Below are 18,312 nucleotides of genomic sequence, written 5' to 3'. Positions count from 1 at the left end.
ATTACTAATCAAATCAGTGTGATCCAATCTAATCTAACCCGAGTGTCATAATACTAAATTAAAATATACAACTTCAATCTAATCGAAATACCTTAATGTTACATACTGTATTGGCAAATAACAACGTGATTTGTTCTCATCTGATATAATCTGAGTACCTTAAGGCAAAGTATCAGCTGATACAGATCCAATCATATCTGATCTTAGTACCTTAAGACTTGGACCAAGTATCAGGAAATACAAGTCGAGGCTAATTCAAATTTATCCAATCATATCTGAGTACCATAATGATAGGTTTGTGTCAATACCAATCCAATCTAGTCCAATCTAATCTGAGTACCTTAATGCTAAGCATTGTCTGATTAGAATTAAATCTTTATGTTTCTATAAATAATGCTAAGATTTATCTGCATTTAAATGTGCATTTAAATCTGTTTTTAACGTATGAATGGGAGTATGATTAATAAAAATGGGAAAGTTTGTAGAATGCAGTGTTTCTAAAATAAAACCAGTTTACAAATGTATAAATCTAAACTATTTTTTTAAATATAAAAACTCAACAGTGGCCAACGAAACTACTGTATTGTATATTTTATTGACCTGCCACTCTGTAAACCCGTAAACTTTTTTTTTTGTTTTACTCAGTTTTTTACGCTAATATGCGCTCTATAGGAACTGACGTCAGAATAAGAAAAGAAACGATGTCTGACCTTAGCCGCTGGTTGGTGTGAGGTAAATCCCGCCCCCGAGAGAGGAAATGACTTCATAGTTGCCGCCGGTAAATAAGAGGTACCTCCGGCTGAAACATCTGTGGATGAATAAAAACAGAACATTAATGTAAAAAGTAGGAAAAGTAAACTTTAAAAAAACAAAAATGAAAAATGAGTTTTGAGGTAAACAGTATTTTTAGTATTTTAAAGGCAGAAGCTTCAGCTGTAGAACTGTTGAGCTGTGCGACGCTGGACTTCAGTTCTGGTCGCAGAGGCAATAAAAGTGTCATGATCTGTCTGGAGATCTTTGGGAGAACTTGACTTCAACAATCAGTAAAAGGCAGTAAAAGTCACTTCGCTGTCACTTACCTAATGGAAACTCTGCTCCGCAGATTGTCTCGCTGCTCTTGACACCAGCATAGTGTGATTTATAGCTGAGAGCTCAAGGCTTTTGAAATGTTAAAAAATCGTTTCCTAGGTCGGTGTGTCCGGCATTATGAAAACAACCCAGCCACTGATATTAATAAACGTTGTCCGCCGAGCGATCCCACAGTCCACACGCGCCCTCTGCCACCAGAACGGCAGCCCCTAAAAATAGACCCTTGTCTCAAAATCACGCCACATAGCTCCCGTTCCTGCTCACGCTCTGGAGAGCGCTGTGGCGGCGGGGAAAACCTCGGGGCTGGACTTACCTTGGCTGGCGGCGGACGAGTATGCCATGCTGTTACTCAGCGCTGAGCCGGGGCATCCTTCAGACGAGGCTGGAAAGTGCAGAGCTCCTGCCGCTGGGCTGAGAAACAGACAGCACTGCTTTTAGACTCTAAATCCCACAGCAGCCTGGACGGCTGTATCCTATGACCCGGCTCAGATTCAGGCCGTTACCTCTGTAAAAGGAGCACGAGGCTCCTATAAAATACTGCCTACTTTTAATAGGGAGATTTGCTCCGCTAATGAAAGTGTTAAAGTATGTTAACTACGTGTGCTTTAGTTTCATATAGGAGCTTTAGTTTCATACGTCCCCAATCTGCACCACATTAGCCAAGGCCATAACAGCACCCCCCCCACCCATGTGTCACCAACTGTTAGACTCTACCCACTGTCTCAATCCACTGTCTCAACCCACTGTCTCACCCCACTGTCTCATCCATGTCCACTCCACTGTCCCTCCCCAGATAATGTGCTGCAAATCAATCAGTCAATCAATACATCAATTCATTTACAGTAAATACACTGTATATATATAAATGTGTATACATATATGTGATAGATTTTAGCATCAATACTCACCCCTCGGTGTAGAGCGAGCGGTTCTGTAGATGTAACTTGCCCTTCACGTGCTGGTCCCAGTCCTAAAAACACGACACACACACACGATACACACACACACCATACACACATACACACACACAATCACACATACACAGTCTGTCAGTCAACACTGAGCTTCCCCTGATCCTCCTTTCCGAGTGTAAGATTCCAGAGTCGGGCCAGTTAAAGAGACCCAGCACACACTCGGCCACAGCGAGGACGAGCAGGATCCCCCGTCCGGCGCAGAGCTGCATGTGAGCCGCGGACAGTTACAGCACTGCTGCATGCCCCACCACTAACGCACTAACGCATGCCTCCAGTCTCCACAGCCCAGCTGCTCTCTGGGGTTCACACAGACCTGAGAACAATAGGTGCTGTGATTAAATGCGCCGCATGACCTCAGCTCTGTTACTCCGGCAGCTGCAGGCGTGAGCCCTCACTTAACATCTCAGAACCAGAGCCCTGACTCACTTTCAGCTTTATCTAAGGACAGGAGTTCTGAGAGGAAATATACAGTGAAATAAAAAACTGTTCAGATCCTCTGTCTCAATTCCTGAATGGGTGAATCTCTGTGAACAGTGATTGTGTCACGGTTCATCCATCCACCAATAGCAGGTCAAAGATTAGCGCACATGAGCAGCAACAACTTGTTGTATGAGTCGTTCCTCATCTGTAAAATTATAGTTATAGCTGATAGTCTGACCTGTTTAGATCTGACATTTATATGAATTGTGTAAATTGTGCACAGTGCAGCTTGATATAGGGCATCAGTGTTTATTTGCTATCATAACAACAGGAAAAGTACACCTTGCACGGCTCGAAGCGCAGGTGTGTTTTTGACGTAACATAAAATAAACCATCAAAATATCAGAGTGTCATTTGCTCATCATTCCCTTTAGGAGCCAGGTGCCCTCTGACTTGGGCAGATTGCTATTTTAACGGCGCAATGCTCTTGGGCTTTTCAGCACAATGTGGACACAAGATGGTGTAAGATAGGGCCCATCTATCTTACTTGTAGTCTGATCACTCAAACCACAATCGCAGAGGGTTATAGATATTTGTACAGCTCTGGAAAACAATAAGAGAGCACTTAAAAATGATGAGTTTCTTTGATTTTACCAAATTGAAAACCTTGGTTGAAGATGGAAGACGGATGATCACAAGCCATCAAACCAAACTGAACTGCTTGAATTTTTGCACCAGGAGTGAAGCAGCATAAAGTTATCCAAAAGCAGTGTGTAAGACTGGTGGAGGAGAACATGATGCCAAGATGCATGATTAAAAACTGTGATTAAAAACCAGGATTATTCCACCAAATATACTCTTAAAACTTTATGAACATGAACTTGTTTTCTTTGCACTATTTGAGGTCTAAAAGCTCTGCATATTTCTTGTTATTTTTGCCATTTCTCATTTTCTGTAAAAAAATGCTCTAAATGAGAATTTTTTGGGGGGGAATTTGGGAGAAATGTTGTCTGTAGTTTATAGAATAAAACAACAATGTATAATTAATGTATATGGATAAGTTGATTCTTATCCATCAACTTAAAGTTTAGAGTTTGGTAATTATAAGTGGAACTACACGTCTTATCTGGATCTGAGCTGAGAAATCCCTGTACGGAAAATCAGCCCCTCCTCCAGCGGAAACAAAGTGAGAAATCTGATCACTGACCGTCACAGGAGACTCATTAATATATCAGGTGTGAACACCTACGCATTTTGGCAATCACTTGTGATCGGATTACCAGGACACATGTTAATACCAGGTGTGAACGGAGCTGCTAACCGCAGACCAGCTTTACTGGAGCTATCCACAACCTGGCAACCACTCAACACCTCCTATTAGACCAGAATCTCATACAGAAACCCTACATATTCCTCAATACTCTGCAGTTAAAACAAATCCTTTCACAATAAATAAACTTTACTCAAAAAAACATGTTAACTTATCCAGACAAATCACAAAACTAAAACTTAAACTAAAACAGATTTATAAAATCATTTATTTTTAGCTGTAGAGCTAAAGGTAATTTCTGAAGGGGTTTTTCTGAGTAATCACTGTGCTCTAAGTGATGTTAGTGACTATATTACTGTTAATTTAATAACAGCAGCAGGCTGGATCATTTTCTTGTTTTGGTTTCTATACAGGTTAGTTTATGAGGATTAAAAACATCAAATCAACGTCAAATAAGCAACAGATCCAGCTATAATATCACTTCCTGATGGATAGGATTATTACTGTCCCCAGAAAACATTCAACATTTTTCCAAGAATTCCACTTAAATTCTTAAAAAAGTTAAAAAGTTAAAAGTTATAAAATGAGAACAAAACCAGTGTAACACTTTAAAATAAAGGTACATTAATTAACAATAATCGTGACAGAATGTCTCAAATGATCACAGATTAACACTAGTTAAAACATTTGTAATGATTAATAATGTCTCAAATCATTATTATTTACAGCATTCTTAAGCATTAAAATTTAGTAATGTTTAATAATGTCTTAGATTTTTGTTGATAAATTACTTTACTTAAACTGTAATAAACATTATTAAATGTTAAATGGTTCTGTTATTTGTGACCATTTGTCAAAGGGTGATAGGAAATGTTCAATCAGATATCAGTGGCTTTGTTATTCCATTTGTTTGTTTGTTATTAGATTTTATTTTTTATTTAGTGAAACTGTAAAACGATTGATTTCTTGTTTTTTTTCTCCTGACCATTTGCAGAATGTTTTTGAAGTGTAACAATCAAACATACACAGACGTGTATTGTTTTGTGAAAAGCAGACTTTAATAGATCCCTGTTCTTTAAATAAAACAGGCTCCGCCCACTCACACCTGATTATCATTGTCACTGATTTAAAACATCTGACTCTAATTCCACCTTCAAACTAACTCCTAATCCTGGAGCTTCACATACTTTATCCACTCACATATATGTAATATTGGATAATTTTCCAAAAAAAATAAATTAATAAGTGTAATATTTTGGTCTCGTTTTTTAAACTGGGTTCTTTTTATCTACTTTTAGGGCTCAAATTTCCTGTTTATGCAGAAATTCTAAGGTATTGTAGTCGATTCCACTTAGTGCACATTGGTTACTCAGAGAAAACACCTCAGAAATGACTTCTGATTCTGCACCTAAAAAATCACATCCTAAATCTGCTTTGGTTTAATTTGCTTGTAATTGGTCTATAGTAGTAAATGTGACATTTTAAAAGAAAGGGTTAATGCAGTAAATGAAGGTAAATGCTAATGTAAAAAGGTTAAACAGGATCATCAAGCTTCTTCACTCTGATGATAAAAGAAGAGAATCTATAGTTGGTTTTTCTCACCTTCAGGTTGTAAACCTTCTTCTCACAGATGGTGCACTGATGTGGTAGGTGTGATGGTGTGACCCCGTGATAGTCGTTGAGCTGGTGGGCCTGTAGGGTCAAACCCATCCCCTCTTCACCCTTCTGCTGCTGCTGCTGATATCCAGCAAACCCCTGCTGCTGCTGCTGCTGCTGCTGCTGCCCCCTGGTTATCCCGAACCCCAGACCTCCACCCGGGCTGAACCTGGGTTCCCCGGTGGGTTCCTCTGGGTTGTAGAGTTCTGCTCGTGGACCAGAGAAGCCCTGAGGAGCTGGGCCCCAGGTCCCGCTCCCGGCCCCCGTGTTCATGTCCAGTTGTTTTCCTGAGATGGGGAAGCTTCCTGTGTTTTTCCACGGCTCTTTTTGGTTGGAGTCCTGGCTCTGATCACCTCCAACAAACACCCCCTGCTGCCCCTCGGAGGGGTAGAAGTCTCTCTGGTAGTGGTTCTGGGTGTTGTTCTTGGTCGGTACGCCAGCAGAACCAGCTCCATACTGTCCAGCGTTTCCCGATTTACTGGGTCCGACCACAGTCCCTCCCAAAAAGCCAAACTGTATCCGCCGGTCCGTGTCTGTCTGAAAGGCGTTGACCTTTTTCCCGAACTCTCCGTGCTGACTGGAGTTCTGGTTCGTATTCCCAACTCCTCCATAGTGGTTCAACCTGATCCCAGCGTGATGAACCAGCGTTCCCAGGGTGGGGGCGGGAGGGGGGAAGGAGATGGGTGCAGGAGGGAAGCCTCTTCCATGAGCCTGGCCAATGTTGGAGCCCCTCAGCTGGTTGAAGAGCGGCTGCGACATGGCCACATTGGAGAGGACCTGGTTGAGGACGGTGGCGGCGGCGGCGGTGTTGCTGGTCTGGGCGAGTTTGAGGCGGTGCAGGGTGAGCTGGGCCTGAAGCTGGGCCAGCTGGAGACTCGCTGGGCTCAGCAACAGGTTCTGACCACCCCCACCGAGGACTCCCCCAACAGGCACCACCTTCTTATCAAGCTTATCTCCTGGAGTGGAGCTGCAAAGAGACAAAGAGCTCAGAGTCAATTTCCTGTCCATTACCTGCAAAATCCTGCAGGTAACAGCACACACTTTACACTTTAACTGGGCCATCACTCTTCTGAGGGCAGGATATTTTATAAATGTATATAGGCTGACTTATATAGATGTTATATAGTGGAATATTTTAAAAGACATTCCGGCTTCGTGAAACCAATCTACAAGTGTGATCTTTGAGAAGACGACCACCGCCACTCCGGCCTGTGTCCCCATTTGCCAGGGTGGCCTGTTCCTCTCCTGCTGATTAATGTGTTCACATGCTGGCTAAATTTATACCACACGCTGCTATCAATCAAAGCATGCACAGAACCACGCAGCCCTGATGCTGTCCTCCAGTCTCTTCACATGTGCACTACACTCTGACGGCACAAACACATATCATATGGTTAAGTAAAGAAAATAAATACTGAATTATTATTATTCACACACCATGTGGACAAGAGGAGGAACAAAGTTTTATTACTTCATATTTGAGAGATTTTGATTTTGAGTCTGTTGGTAACAGAGGTGTTCAGACTGTAAGATTTGATTTGTTTCAGATTTCCAGCTGAAATTGGTTTTGATTTCAATCCAGCTGTAAAAGCTCTGCACTGGTAACCGGTTCCAGGTGTTTGTGATCCCATAAGGGACCAGAATTGGAGCCGACTGGTCTGAATTTGTGCAACCGAATCTTTGAGGAGGATTAACACCTCGGTGCTGTGGTGTCGGAGGTGTCAGGGGTTATGATATGGACGTGTAGAACCATTTCCAGATCGTAAAATTAACACGCTGATCCAAGCGTCCGGAAAGATCCCAGCAGTTCAGTGTTTGTAGCGCTGGGGTGAAAATGAGAACAGTTTTTTTGGAGGTGCTCCTGTTCTTTATTTTTTATTTAGTATGTAGTTTACAAAGAACAGCTTTACTGAGGGAGATTAAGGGTCTTTAAATGTAAAATGACGAGCTCTTTCAGACGCGCTGAAGGCGATCCGTCAGTGTCCTGAGTGATAACGGATACAGGGCAGTTCAGAAGTCTCGGTGGGCGTGAGGAGCAGGCATGTGAAAGGACACTCTGGGAATTCATACTGGGTTGCACTAATTGTAATCTATCAATGACACCTCGCTGCAGGAGCAGTCCTCACTGAGATTTACAGACAGCTAGATTTCATACAGGATTATTTCAAAATATCATAAACCCTGACTGACCTCTGCAAGTAAACAAATAATACCCTCAGTCTGACACTTCATATATATGTTTTACAGCTAATTCATCCTGCAGTCTCTGAAATATCGACACCGTTTCAGCTCCAGACTGTTTGTTCTGACTGTGAAGATTTTCTTTTTGATTGAGAACACAGTTTTCGTATAGTGATGATGGAAATGTTAACTATTTTTTCTTATACTGTATGAATGGGGTGTGAACATAAGCAACTGCCCAGCAAATTAGTAGTATCATAGCTAACACATGAAATACCACAGCAACCACCTCGCTGCTTTTGCACACACTAATTAACACCTTAATGACCACCTAGCAACACCATAGCAACTGTTGTTCTGCTATAAATATTGCAATTTCATACTTTACTGTAATTTACACCAGATTTCTCCAACATGTAATGATTTTAAGTGATAATGCACTCTGTATATAAAAAAAATAGTGAAATCAAGTATAAAGTGCTCATATAAGCCCCCTCTGGTAGACATTTCATGGCAAATAAGAACAGTTTATATTTTCCATTTGTTTTATGCATCATTCGGCGTGATGTCTATGAATTAATTTGCTTTGCGTGACATTGCTCATCCTGCGATGTGAATAATATTTATGCACACACTGTGAACACAATGCTCAAATAATATATTGTGCAGCTTTAATAGCATCCCCTGAAATACCACACAACAGCTCGCAGCACTGCAGCTCCATCCAGAGATAACTAGGCTATTGCATAGCAACCACCAGGGATACCACAGCAACCACAGCAAACACCTTTAAATACTACAGCACAGTCAAACAAAACCAATCAAAATCGATAAAATCTACATTACAACACTGTAATCACAGGTTTTCATTAGTTTTGACCTTTTTTAACCAATTAAAAACATTACCCAATTAAAAATAGCCTAATTGCATTTTGTTTCTTACATTTTAACCTCCCAGCAGACAAACCAACAACAAAGCACAATATTTTTTTTTTAGCTCAGTAGTGCAATTCTAACCATGAATTTACTTTAGCAGTGCTACTCTTGTCACACACTTACCTAGATAACTACCTTAGCAGTGTAATTGTAGTCACACATTTACCTCAGGAGAGCTTCAGTAGTGCTTCTCATGTCATGTGTCACTATGTTTAAAATATTCGCAGCCAAAATGCAGCCAGTCTTTTGGTAAACAAACAAATGCTGAGACTAAGTTAGCTTAGCTAATGCTATTATGCTAGCAATATATATCCTAGAAATCTTTTATCTGCTAAACAGAAGATTTTATTAAGAGGTAGCTAATAAATTGATACCAAGCAGGATAAGTGATTATGAACACTTTATTTCACTTAATTGATGTTATAGAGTAAAATGAACATAACCTGTTAGTTTGTTTAGCTCTTCCTAACAGCTCTCTCCCACACTCCCTGCCTTACTATCTTAACATCAGCAGAAACACTGCATTATGACTTCAAATCAATTATAACAGCAATTTAATACATGTTTAATCAGAATTTATTCAGGGGTGTCCCAATTAGTAAAAAAAAAAAACTGGTGCGGGGTGCTAAACAGATGCTTCCACATGTCCACATGAGCTGAAGCCACAGTGTAGTGTTGCACTATGCATGACCTTACTCGAGTGTGTGAACGATGGGACGGTGCCAACGAGTTTGGTTTACATGTCGGTGAATCAGGAGCTGGAATTTAAACCTTATTTGGCTGCGAACTCAGATAATGCTGGATATTTTAATATCTGCTCTAAAGCCTGGAAAGAAGAAACTGTGAAAACATTCTGGTTCTGTTCTGGTGCTGTTCTGGGCTGTTCTGGTGCTGTTCTGGGCTGTTCTTGGCTGGTCTGGTGCTGTTCTGGTGCTGTTTTGGGCTGTTCTGGGCTGGTCTGGTGCTGTTTTGGGCTGGTCTGGTGCTGTTCTGGTGCTGTTTTGGGCAGTTCTGGTGCTGTTCTGGACTGGTCTGGTGCTGTTTTTGGCTGTTCTGGTGCTGTTTTGGGCTGCTCTGTTGCTGTTCTGGGCTGTTCTGGTGCTGTTCTGGTGCTGTTTTGGGCTGTTCTGGTGCTGTTTTGGTGCTGTTCTGGTGCTGTTCTGGGCTGTTCTGGTGCTGTTTTGGTGCTGTTCTGGTGCTGTTCTGGGCTGGTCTGGTGCTGTTCTGGTGCTGTTCTGGGCTCTTCTGGTGCTGTTCTGGGCTATTTTGGTGCTGTTCTGGTGCTGTTTTGGTGCTGTCCTGGTGCCTTTTTTGGGCTGTTCTGGTGCTGTTTTGGGCTGTTCTGGTGCTGTTCTTGTGCTGTTTTGGGCTGTTCTGGTGATGTTCTGGTGCTGTTCTTGTGCTGTTGTCTCCTGATTGGCTGTAAGTTTGACTGTGAGTTGAGTGTGATTGGTTGATCTGTGTTGTTGGTAACTGTACGTTAGTGTCAGTGTGGTTTTAAGATCAGTGGATTTCTATGTTTAAACCCTGCTGTTGTCCGTCTGTCTCTCCTCCTCATCAGTGTTCACCTTTACCCTGTTCTACAGCCGTCAGAACCTACAGGACCACCAGCACAGCACCCATCAACACCACCAACCATGTGGGTCAGCCAGACGTCTTCCTGTACCTCTTTTTCCAGTTACCGTACCAAACATTTTAAACATTATAAGAGGACTGGTAATAACTTACTGTAATAACTACATAACACAGTACAGTACTTTTACTTATAAGTATATAAAAAATACATTTTTTTGTTACTTTTTGTTTTAATTGATTTATTTTAATATATCATAGTCACAACCTTTTGTAATTTCACCTGATATTATTATCAGTTAATTTGCCCTTTTAACAGTTTTACAATTTGTATTAGTCTATGTTATTTTATTTTCTATTAAGTCTTATTTTAATGTATTTGACTCTTACTGTTTTTTTCCTTTTCCATTTTTCCTTTTTATTGATTCTGATTTACTCTCTGTATGTACTGCACTTTGAGCTGCATTTTAAGGTATGAAAGGTGCTATATAAATAAAGTTTATTATTATTATTATTACTTTAAGTAGTTCTTCACTACTACATCTTACAATTATTGCAGTACTTAAGTACAAAAAATGTTTAATAAGTTAAAAAAGAACTTCAATTTCTACTCCAGTCACTTTTTTAAAAAGCACTTTTACTCCGGTACTCCAGTCTCTAGTAGTACTTTATACAGGTCTGGTCAGTGTGATGTATATGATGTACCCTGTATTGTGTGATGTACACTATTGTCCTCCATACTTCACTCTAATGGGAGTATGATTATTCCTGTACAACATGCGGCCTGACCCACTAATGAGCCTAAAATACCACAGTGAGACATCGCACAGCCCGGATCAGAGTTCAGCGCTAATATGGTCTCTACACAGCTCTCGCGCTCCTGCTCTCGCGCTAATGCTCTCACGCTGCTGCTCTTGCACTGTACGTACAGGTGTCAAATCTCTCCAGATATTTGTAGCAGGGTTTCAAATATTTTCAGTATTTTAAGTAAAATCAGTGTATTGCCAGTGTTCAACGCTGATCGTATTTATAGCAGCGCTGTGAGGATCTGCTGCTGCCTGAGAGTGATTCTGTTCAGCTGGAGGAGAAAAAGTGCTCTGATAACACTGAAAAACATAAAGATATTTTTAAAAAACACATTTTGAAATATAGATATTTTAAGGATGTATGTGTTAAATGCCATAAAAGCTGCAGTTCCATTATTTTGCAGAGGGCTTTTAATCTGAAATGAGAGATACCAGTGCCTGAAAGCCAGACAGTCATCCAGTAAACAAACAAATGCTAATGCTAAGTTACCTCAGCTAACATTACTATCCTAGTCCTGTACAGCTCGTATCTTTCAGCTGTTAGCATTGCGGCTAACCAACTCCAACCCTGTAAAGCACACCGTTACTGAAAACTAACATCCTAAAGTAAAAGTTAAATAAAATTACGTTATTACAGACTTTTTTGCACATTATTTGTGAAATGTGTCACAAATCTTACTTCTTATAAAAATAAATGTAGTCCTACTATAGACTGATTTATATAAACTATATCAACATCGTGTTTTTACTTGTCTTAAAATAAGAACTTAAAAATGTCCAATACTGACCTGTAGAATCTTTTTTTTTATTTTTTTATTTTTACTGTTTTGCACTTTCCTTATTTTCCATATTCTCTCGTTCTAAGCTCTAAGGCCATAGCAGCTTAAAATAATGAATTCTATGAATTTTAACTTTAATTTAACTTTTATTTATAAACAGGTGAAAAAAAGATGATGATGGAACTGGAAACCTGTTAAATCTGTTATTATCCCCAGTCACAGTGATAATAACACACTGTGGTGTCTGTCGGACACTATTGTGTTGTTAATGATATTAGCATTAGCAGTATCAGTAATAATAATGATCATTTTTTCATCACAGGCTGTTGTGGTAATGATGTAATAATGCTAATGTAGAGGATGGTGACTTACTGTTTAAATATATGCAGAATAGATATGAATGTAGATAATAATGTAAATAATAAATAATACATTATTAATAATTTGTCTTGTTTATTATAAAAACAAACATTGTGATTTTGTAATGAACTGATAGGTTTTATAATTAATTTAGTGCATATAAGACTGAAAATCTGAGTTAATGTAGCAGAAAATAGATTTTTAAAATATAATGGAAACATAAAGATTTTTTTAGTGCAATAAATAATATATTCACATACATGAACTTTATCACCTCAGGACATAAAACGTCTCCTAATTGAAGACGGGGACGTTTGAGGGACATTTATCTCTCAGTGGTGAAAAGAGACGGAGATAAACAAGCTGATCTCTCTCAGCGCGTCCCTAACAGACAAATGATCCTTTCATCATCAGATCACACTCACCGCCCTCTCACACTTTCACCATCAGATCACACTCACTGCCTTCTCACACTTTCACCATTAGATCACACTCACCGTCCTCTCACACTTTCACCATCAGATCACACTCACCGTCCTCTCACACTTTCACCATCAGATCACACTCACCGTCCTCTCACACTTTCACCATCAGATCACACTCACCGCCCTCTCACACTTTCACCATCAGATCACACTCACCGCCCTCTCACACTTTCACCATCAGATCACACTCACCGCCCTCTCACACTTTCACCATCAGATCACAATCACTACCCTCTCACACTTTCACCATTAGATCACACTCACTGCCTTCTCACACTTTCACCATTAGATCACACTCACCGTCCTCTCACACTTTCACCATCAGATCACACTCACCGTCCTCTCACACTTTCACCATCAGATCACACTCACCGTCCTCTCACACTTTCACCATCAGATCACACTCACCGCCCTCTCACACTTTCACCATCAGATCACACTCACCGCCCTCTCACACTTTCACCATCAGATCACACTCACCGCCCTCTCACACTTTCACCATCAGATCACAATCACCGCCCTCTCACACTTTCACCATCAGATCACACTCACCGTCCTCTCACACTTTCACCATCAGATCACACTCACCGCCCTCTCACACTTTCACCATCAGATCACAATCACTACCCTCTCACACTTTCACCATTAGATCACACTCACCGCCCTCTCACACTTTCACCATCAGATCACAATCACTACCCTCTCACACTTTCACCATCAGATCACACTCACCGTCCTCTCACACTTTCACCATCAGATCACACTCACCGTCCTCTCACACTTTCACCATCAGATCATACTCACCGTCCTCTCACACTTTCACCATCAGATCATACTCACCGTCCTCTCACACTTTCACCATCAGATCACAATCACTACCCTCTCACACTTTCACCATCAGATCACACTCACCACCCTCTCACACTTTCACCATCAGATCACACTAACCGCTCCCTCTCACACTTTCACCATCAGAACACACACTTTCACCATATCACTATTTCACCCAGCCGCTCCTCTGGATTCATCAGAACACTCTACGATCCAGTCTTTATTACCCCACGTCCGGTCCGGCTCACCATTTATCTGACCTCTGCTCACCACCAGTGTTAGTGCTATTTACTCTAATGCACTAACTCCACCACCCTGATTCACTTTTATATTTACAGCTCTGTAAAAAATGAAGAGAGCACTTTCGTTTCTGAATCCGTTTCTCTGATTTTGCTATTTATAGGTTTATGTTTGAGTAAAATGAACATTGTTGTTTTATTCTATAAACTACAGACAACATTTCTCCCAAATTCCAAAAAAATATATATTCTCATTTAGAGCATTTATTTACAGAAAATGAGAAATGTCTGAAATAACAAAAAAGATGCCGAGCTTTCAGTCCTCAAATAATACAAAAAACAAGTTCATATTCATAAAGTTTTAAGAGTTCAGAAATAAATATTTGGTGGAATAATCCTGGTTTTTAATCACAGTTTTTTTCATGTATCTTGGCATCATGTTCTCCTCCACCAGTCTTACACACTGCTTTTGGATAACTTTATGCTGCTTTACTCCTGGTGCAAAAAATCAAGCAGCTCAGTTTGGTTTGATGGCTTGTGATCATCCATCTTTCTCTTGATTATATTCCATTTTAATTTGGTAAAATCAAAGAAACTCAACATTTTTAAGGGTCTCTCATTTTTTTATAGAGCTGTATTATTTTTATTAGTTTTAGTTGGTTATTATTACTAATATAGTTAGTATATTAGTATATCGTATATATGGTATAAACATATAGTATAATTAGTATTTATTAAAGTAATTAGAATGAATTATTATTAGTATATATATATATTATGAGTAAATTATATATATATATATATATATATATATATATATATATATATATATATATATATATATATATTTATATATATATATATATATATTTGTTGTACATTATACATTATATTTTAAAAAACGAGCCACTGTTATATTTACACATGTGGTAAAGATATGGTGTAAGAAGACCATCAGAACTGCTCTTACACACACACACACACACACAAACACACACACAGGTAGTGTCACATAAATGCCTTGTATGTCCATTTTTCCTCTTTTATCCTTTTTTCAGAATGTGAATCAGAATTTGAACTACAGCTGCAAACATAAACAATTATATAAACAATCCCCTTAAAGTAAATATTAAACAAATACTAACTAAACTGCTTTTCAAATACAGAATACATATAATACCAGAATGCGGATTTTAGTAACACTTTAAATCAGTATACAATAATTAACAGTAATTACAGCAGATTCTCTCAACTCATTTTTTAGTTCCCAAATTATTATTTACAACATTTTAAGTAATAAAATTCTGTAACTAGTGTTAATAATTAGTTGAGACATTACTAAACCATTTAAAATGTTTATTACTCTCATATGTTCTGTTTAAAGTATTACCTCAATTTTTTTTTAGTCTTTCAAAAATGAAAACATTATTATCATGTGATATGAAATGGCACACAGTCTATAAACATACAGTAAAATAAACATGTATATAAAGTGTGAAAGTGCTCTAAGAACGTGGTGTTTAACTAGTTAAGTCTTCATGTTGGTGTGAGTGGTATGATTTAGGGTTGGGATACTCGATCTGCAGAGACACATGATAAACACTGTGCAAATATATTTACGCTCTACACATAATTTTTTAATGCCCACCTGCTGCTGGCAGAATACCACGCTGCAATGATTCTGACATTTTCATTTGTAATGAAGTACAGAGTTTAGATCTGTAAAGATGAATAAACATCTAAAACAATCTTATTTATCAGTAAAACTAGTAAAACAACTCCAGAGTCAGAGGAATTAAAATATAGGTTTTGAGTATATTTCTAAAATAAACCATGTAAACTAAATGAACTAAACTAAAAGATACAAGGCTGAAAGGATGCCAGATGCACAAAAAGCAAACGTACAAGTTGTAATAAATGTTTATAATAATATACATATATAATGTAAAACCCCTTATATACTAAAATTAATTTTATCAGTTTAGGATGTCTTAAAAAATTTAAAAAAATAAGCAAATCAAATAAAAAAGAGTGAAAATATGGAAGAAAGAAAATCTGAAATGTATCTTAAAGAAAATGTTTAGTGGAAACAGTAACATAAAACCTTAAAATCCAGCCCACCCACTCGCACACTCACACACAAACACACACACTTACACACACACACTCTTACACAAATAGCCTGAGTTGTGAGGACTCTGCTGTAGGAACTGATGAATTAGCCGCTGGAGTCTGAGATCAGAAAGGGAAGCAAGGTTTTAGAGTGTGTTAAGCTCGACACCTCCACACACACACACACACATACACACACACACACACAGAGCTATGTATGAAGCTCTAAACTCAGTAAGGACTGACCTGAGTGGAGGACGTTCAGCAGCTCCACGGCTTTTCTCTCTTTTCCTGCTGCAGTTTTTTACTCTGACCTCCGCCCACTGCTGCTCACACTCATCTACTGCTGCACCCGCGCGAGCGAGAGTGTGTGTGTGTGTGTGTGTGAGTGACTCCAGCAGGCTGCTTTACCAGCACATGATGAGTGTGATGAAATGTCAGAAGTGGTCAGCAAAACGTGTGAACAAGCTAAAAACTCTTATCTCCACAGCAGCCAGAAAGTCATGACATTCTGACACAGTTCCAAATTAAATAATATACAATGTTACGTTATATATATAGAACACATAATGTATAAATATACATAAGTATGTATAAGTATATGATAAGTATATCATCGCTGTCCAATGAAAAATAAGTATCTCCATTTGTGTGGATTTTTAGTTTAATATATAATTTAAACAGATAAACTGTCTCTTACACTGTGTATTTTTTTTAAGAATGAACCAATAGAAATTCTCCTAAATTACCTGAAATAAACACTTTTTACATACTTTTGACTTCCACAGAAAGTTAAGAAGGTTTTTCTGTTTTGCAGATAGACGCACAGCAAAACTTTAACATGTTTCACGCAAATTAATCACATGATAAAGTTTACAGAGCCTGCAAATGCAATTTAACACAGCATCGCTACTGCAGAGAGTATAAGATAGATTACTGTTCATTTATTCTGACATTTAGTCTCACACTCTCTCACACTTACACACTTACACACTTTTCAAACACACTCACACACAGCTGCTGGCACTTATCCTCTTAGCAAATTGTTAAATGTGGAATATGGAGCTACACTATCAGTAAAAATGAGTAATTCAGCACATTAAATAATTCTAATAAAAAAAAATAATAATCAAAGCAACCCTGAGATATTATAATACAGTAAAACAAAAGCATCTAGTCTGCCAGACCTAAACCACATTGCAATATTATTACTGTCCCGCACTATAATACAGAGAAATACCAGATAAAAAAAGTCACAATTTTAATCTGATTAATCACAGAATATTGCTGTAAATATCACGATTAATTGTTTAAGCTATTGACACCCCTAATATACATTTCTAATATCTATTTAATTTTGCCATTTTCTAAAGCTGACAACACTTAGAGTTTATATTTAAATACTCTACATTAAAAGCCCAGTCTTAGAGAGATGAACCAGTCAAAAGTTTCAGTGTTTTTTCATTATTTTAAATGTAGATTAATTCTAAGATTAATCCAAACTATCAAGAAAAACTAATGTCATTATTTATTAAACAAAAAAAAGTTAAACAAACCAGAATATGTTCTATATTTAATATGTTTTATATTCTTCGAAGAAGCTCCTCTTGTTTAGATGATCAGCCTCAGACACCACAAGTTAACAAACAGCTCCTCAAATAAGAGCATCTAAATACTTCACAGAGTATTTCAGTTTGTTTAACACTGTTTTTAAGTTACTACATGATTCCTTATGTGTTCCTTCAAAATCTGATATATCACTTCACTATTCATTTCCTATGGAGGGAAAATAAATAAAGGAAAACATAGTTTTGATACTGTATATATACAGACATATATACCTAAAATTACACACTTTTTGGCTAGAGGAGATAAAAGGCTGTACTCTTATCTTGAAACAGTGAATTGTTTTTTATGATCCTGATGAATAAAAGCCCTCAGTAAATTGGAGCACACTGCTGAAGGTATGGTGGAGAACATGTAGAACAGTTATGCTCATTAAAGCCGCAGAATCTGCAGCTCCTGTTTCTGCAGCGCCAAAAAAACAGGAATTACAGCGGAATGCAGCTCTCAGAAACTCAGAGCTTGACCAATCAGAGTCCAGCTCTGTACGGAAAACCAGCAGAGAGAGAAAAACCTCATAACCGCCGCATTCTGAAGTATAATATATATATATACAATATATCAGAAATATCTTTATATATTCTACACCATCTTTACAAGATATTAAAAATGACCGTACTGTTATATCTCATGCTCTCTGCATGTTTCCATCTGTGTGTGTCCTGATTCTAGAAAATAAAGTACCATAAACACGCTGCTTATTTTCTAGATAGAAGTGCCGTTTTAGTGAGTCAAAAAAAAATAGTTACTTACTTTAGATACACATATAAATATTCTTAATTCTGAATATATCTACATTGATGGGCGTGGTGGTCTGAAAATGAGGTGTGTTCAGGTACATTTCTGGAGTTTTGCTTGTTTATCTTGGTAACAGAAAACACAGGAGCTCCACTGACTGAATACAACCTAGACAGACGCCAACAGTCAGACGTTCATCACTATCTCGGTAACATGGGCGTGCCGAGCGTACACCCCCACT

At 38.5% G+C, this 18,312-nt stretch overlaps 1 protein-coding gene across 3 annotated transcripts in view; it reads right to left on the bottom strand.

Annotated features, from left to right (window-relative positions):
* rbm20 (RNA binding motif protein 20) overlaps positions 1-18,312 on the bottom strand; it is an 85,755-nt gene that overhangs the window by 25,189 nt on the left and 42,254 nt on the right. For all 3 annotated transcript variants that reach the window (XM_049471100.1, XM_022665369.2, XM_049471101.1), the window contains 4 exons: positions 5,356-6,376; positions 1,998-2,059; positions 1,403-1,500; positions 711-808 (listed from right to left, as the gene is read on the bottom strand). In XM_049471100.1, the coding sequence (XP_049327057.1) occupies positions 711-808; positions 1,403-1,500; positions 1,998-2,059; positions 5,356-6,376 (1,279 nt within the window). The remainder of the gene's footprint in view (positions 1-710; positions 809-1,402; positions 1,501-1,997; positions 2,060-5,355; positions 6,377-18,312) is intronic.

The sequence above is a fragment of the Astyanax mexicanus genome, chromosome 23 (genome assembly GCF_023375975.1).
Source record: "Astyanax mexicanus isolate ESR-SI-001 chromosome 23, AstMex3_surface, whole genome shotgun sequence".
NCBI lineage: Eukaryota > Metazoa > Chordata > Actinopteri > Characiformes > Acestrorhamphidae > Astyanax > Astyanax mexicanus.
The sequence above is the reverse complement of the archived record's forward strand: the minus strand, read 5'-3'. Positions and strand labels throughout refer to the sequence as shown.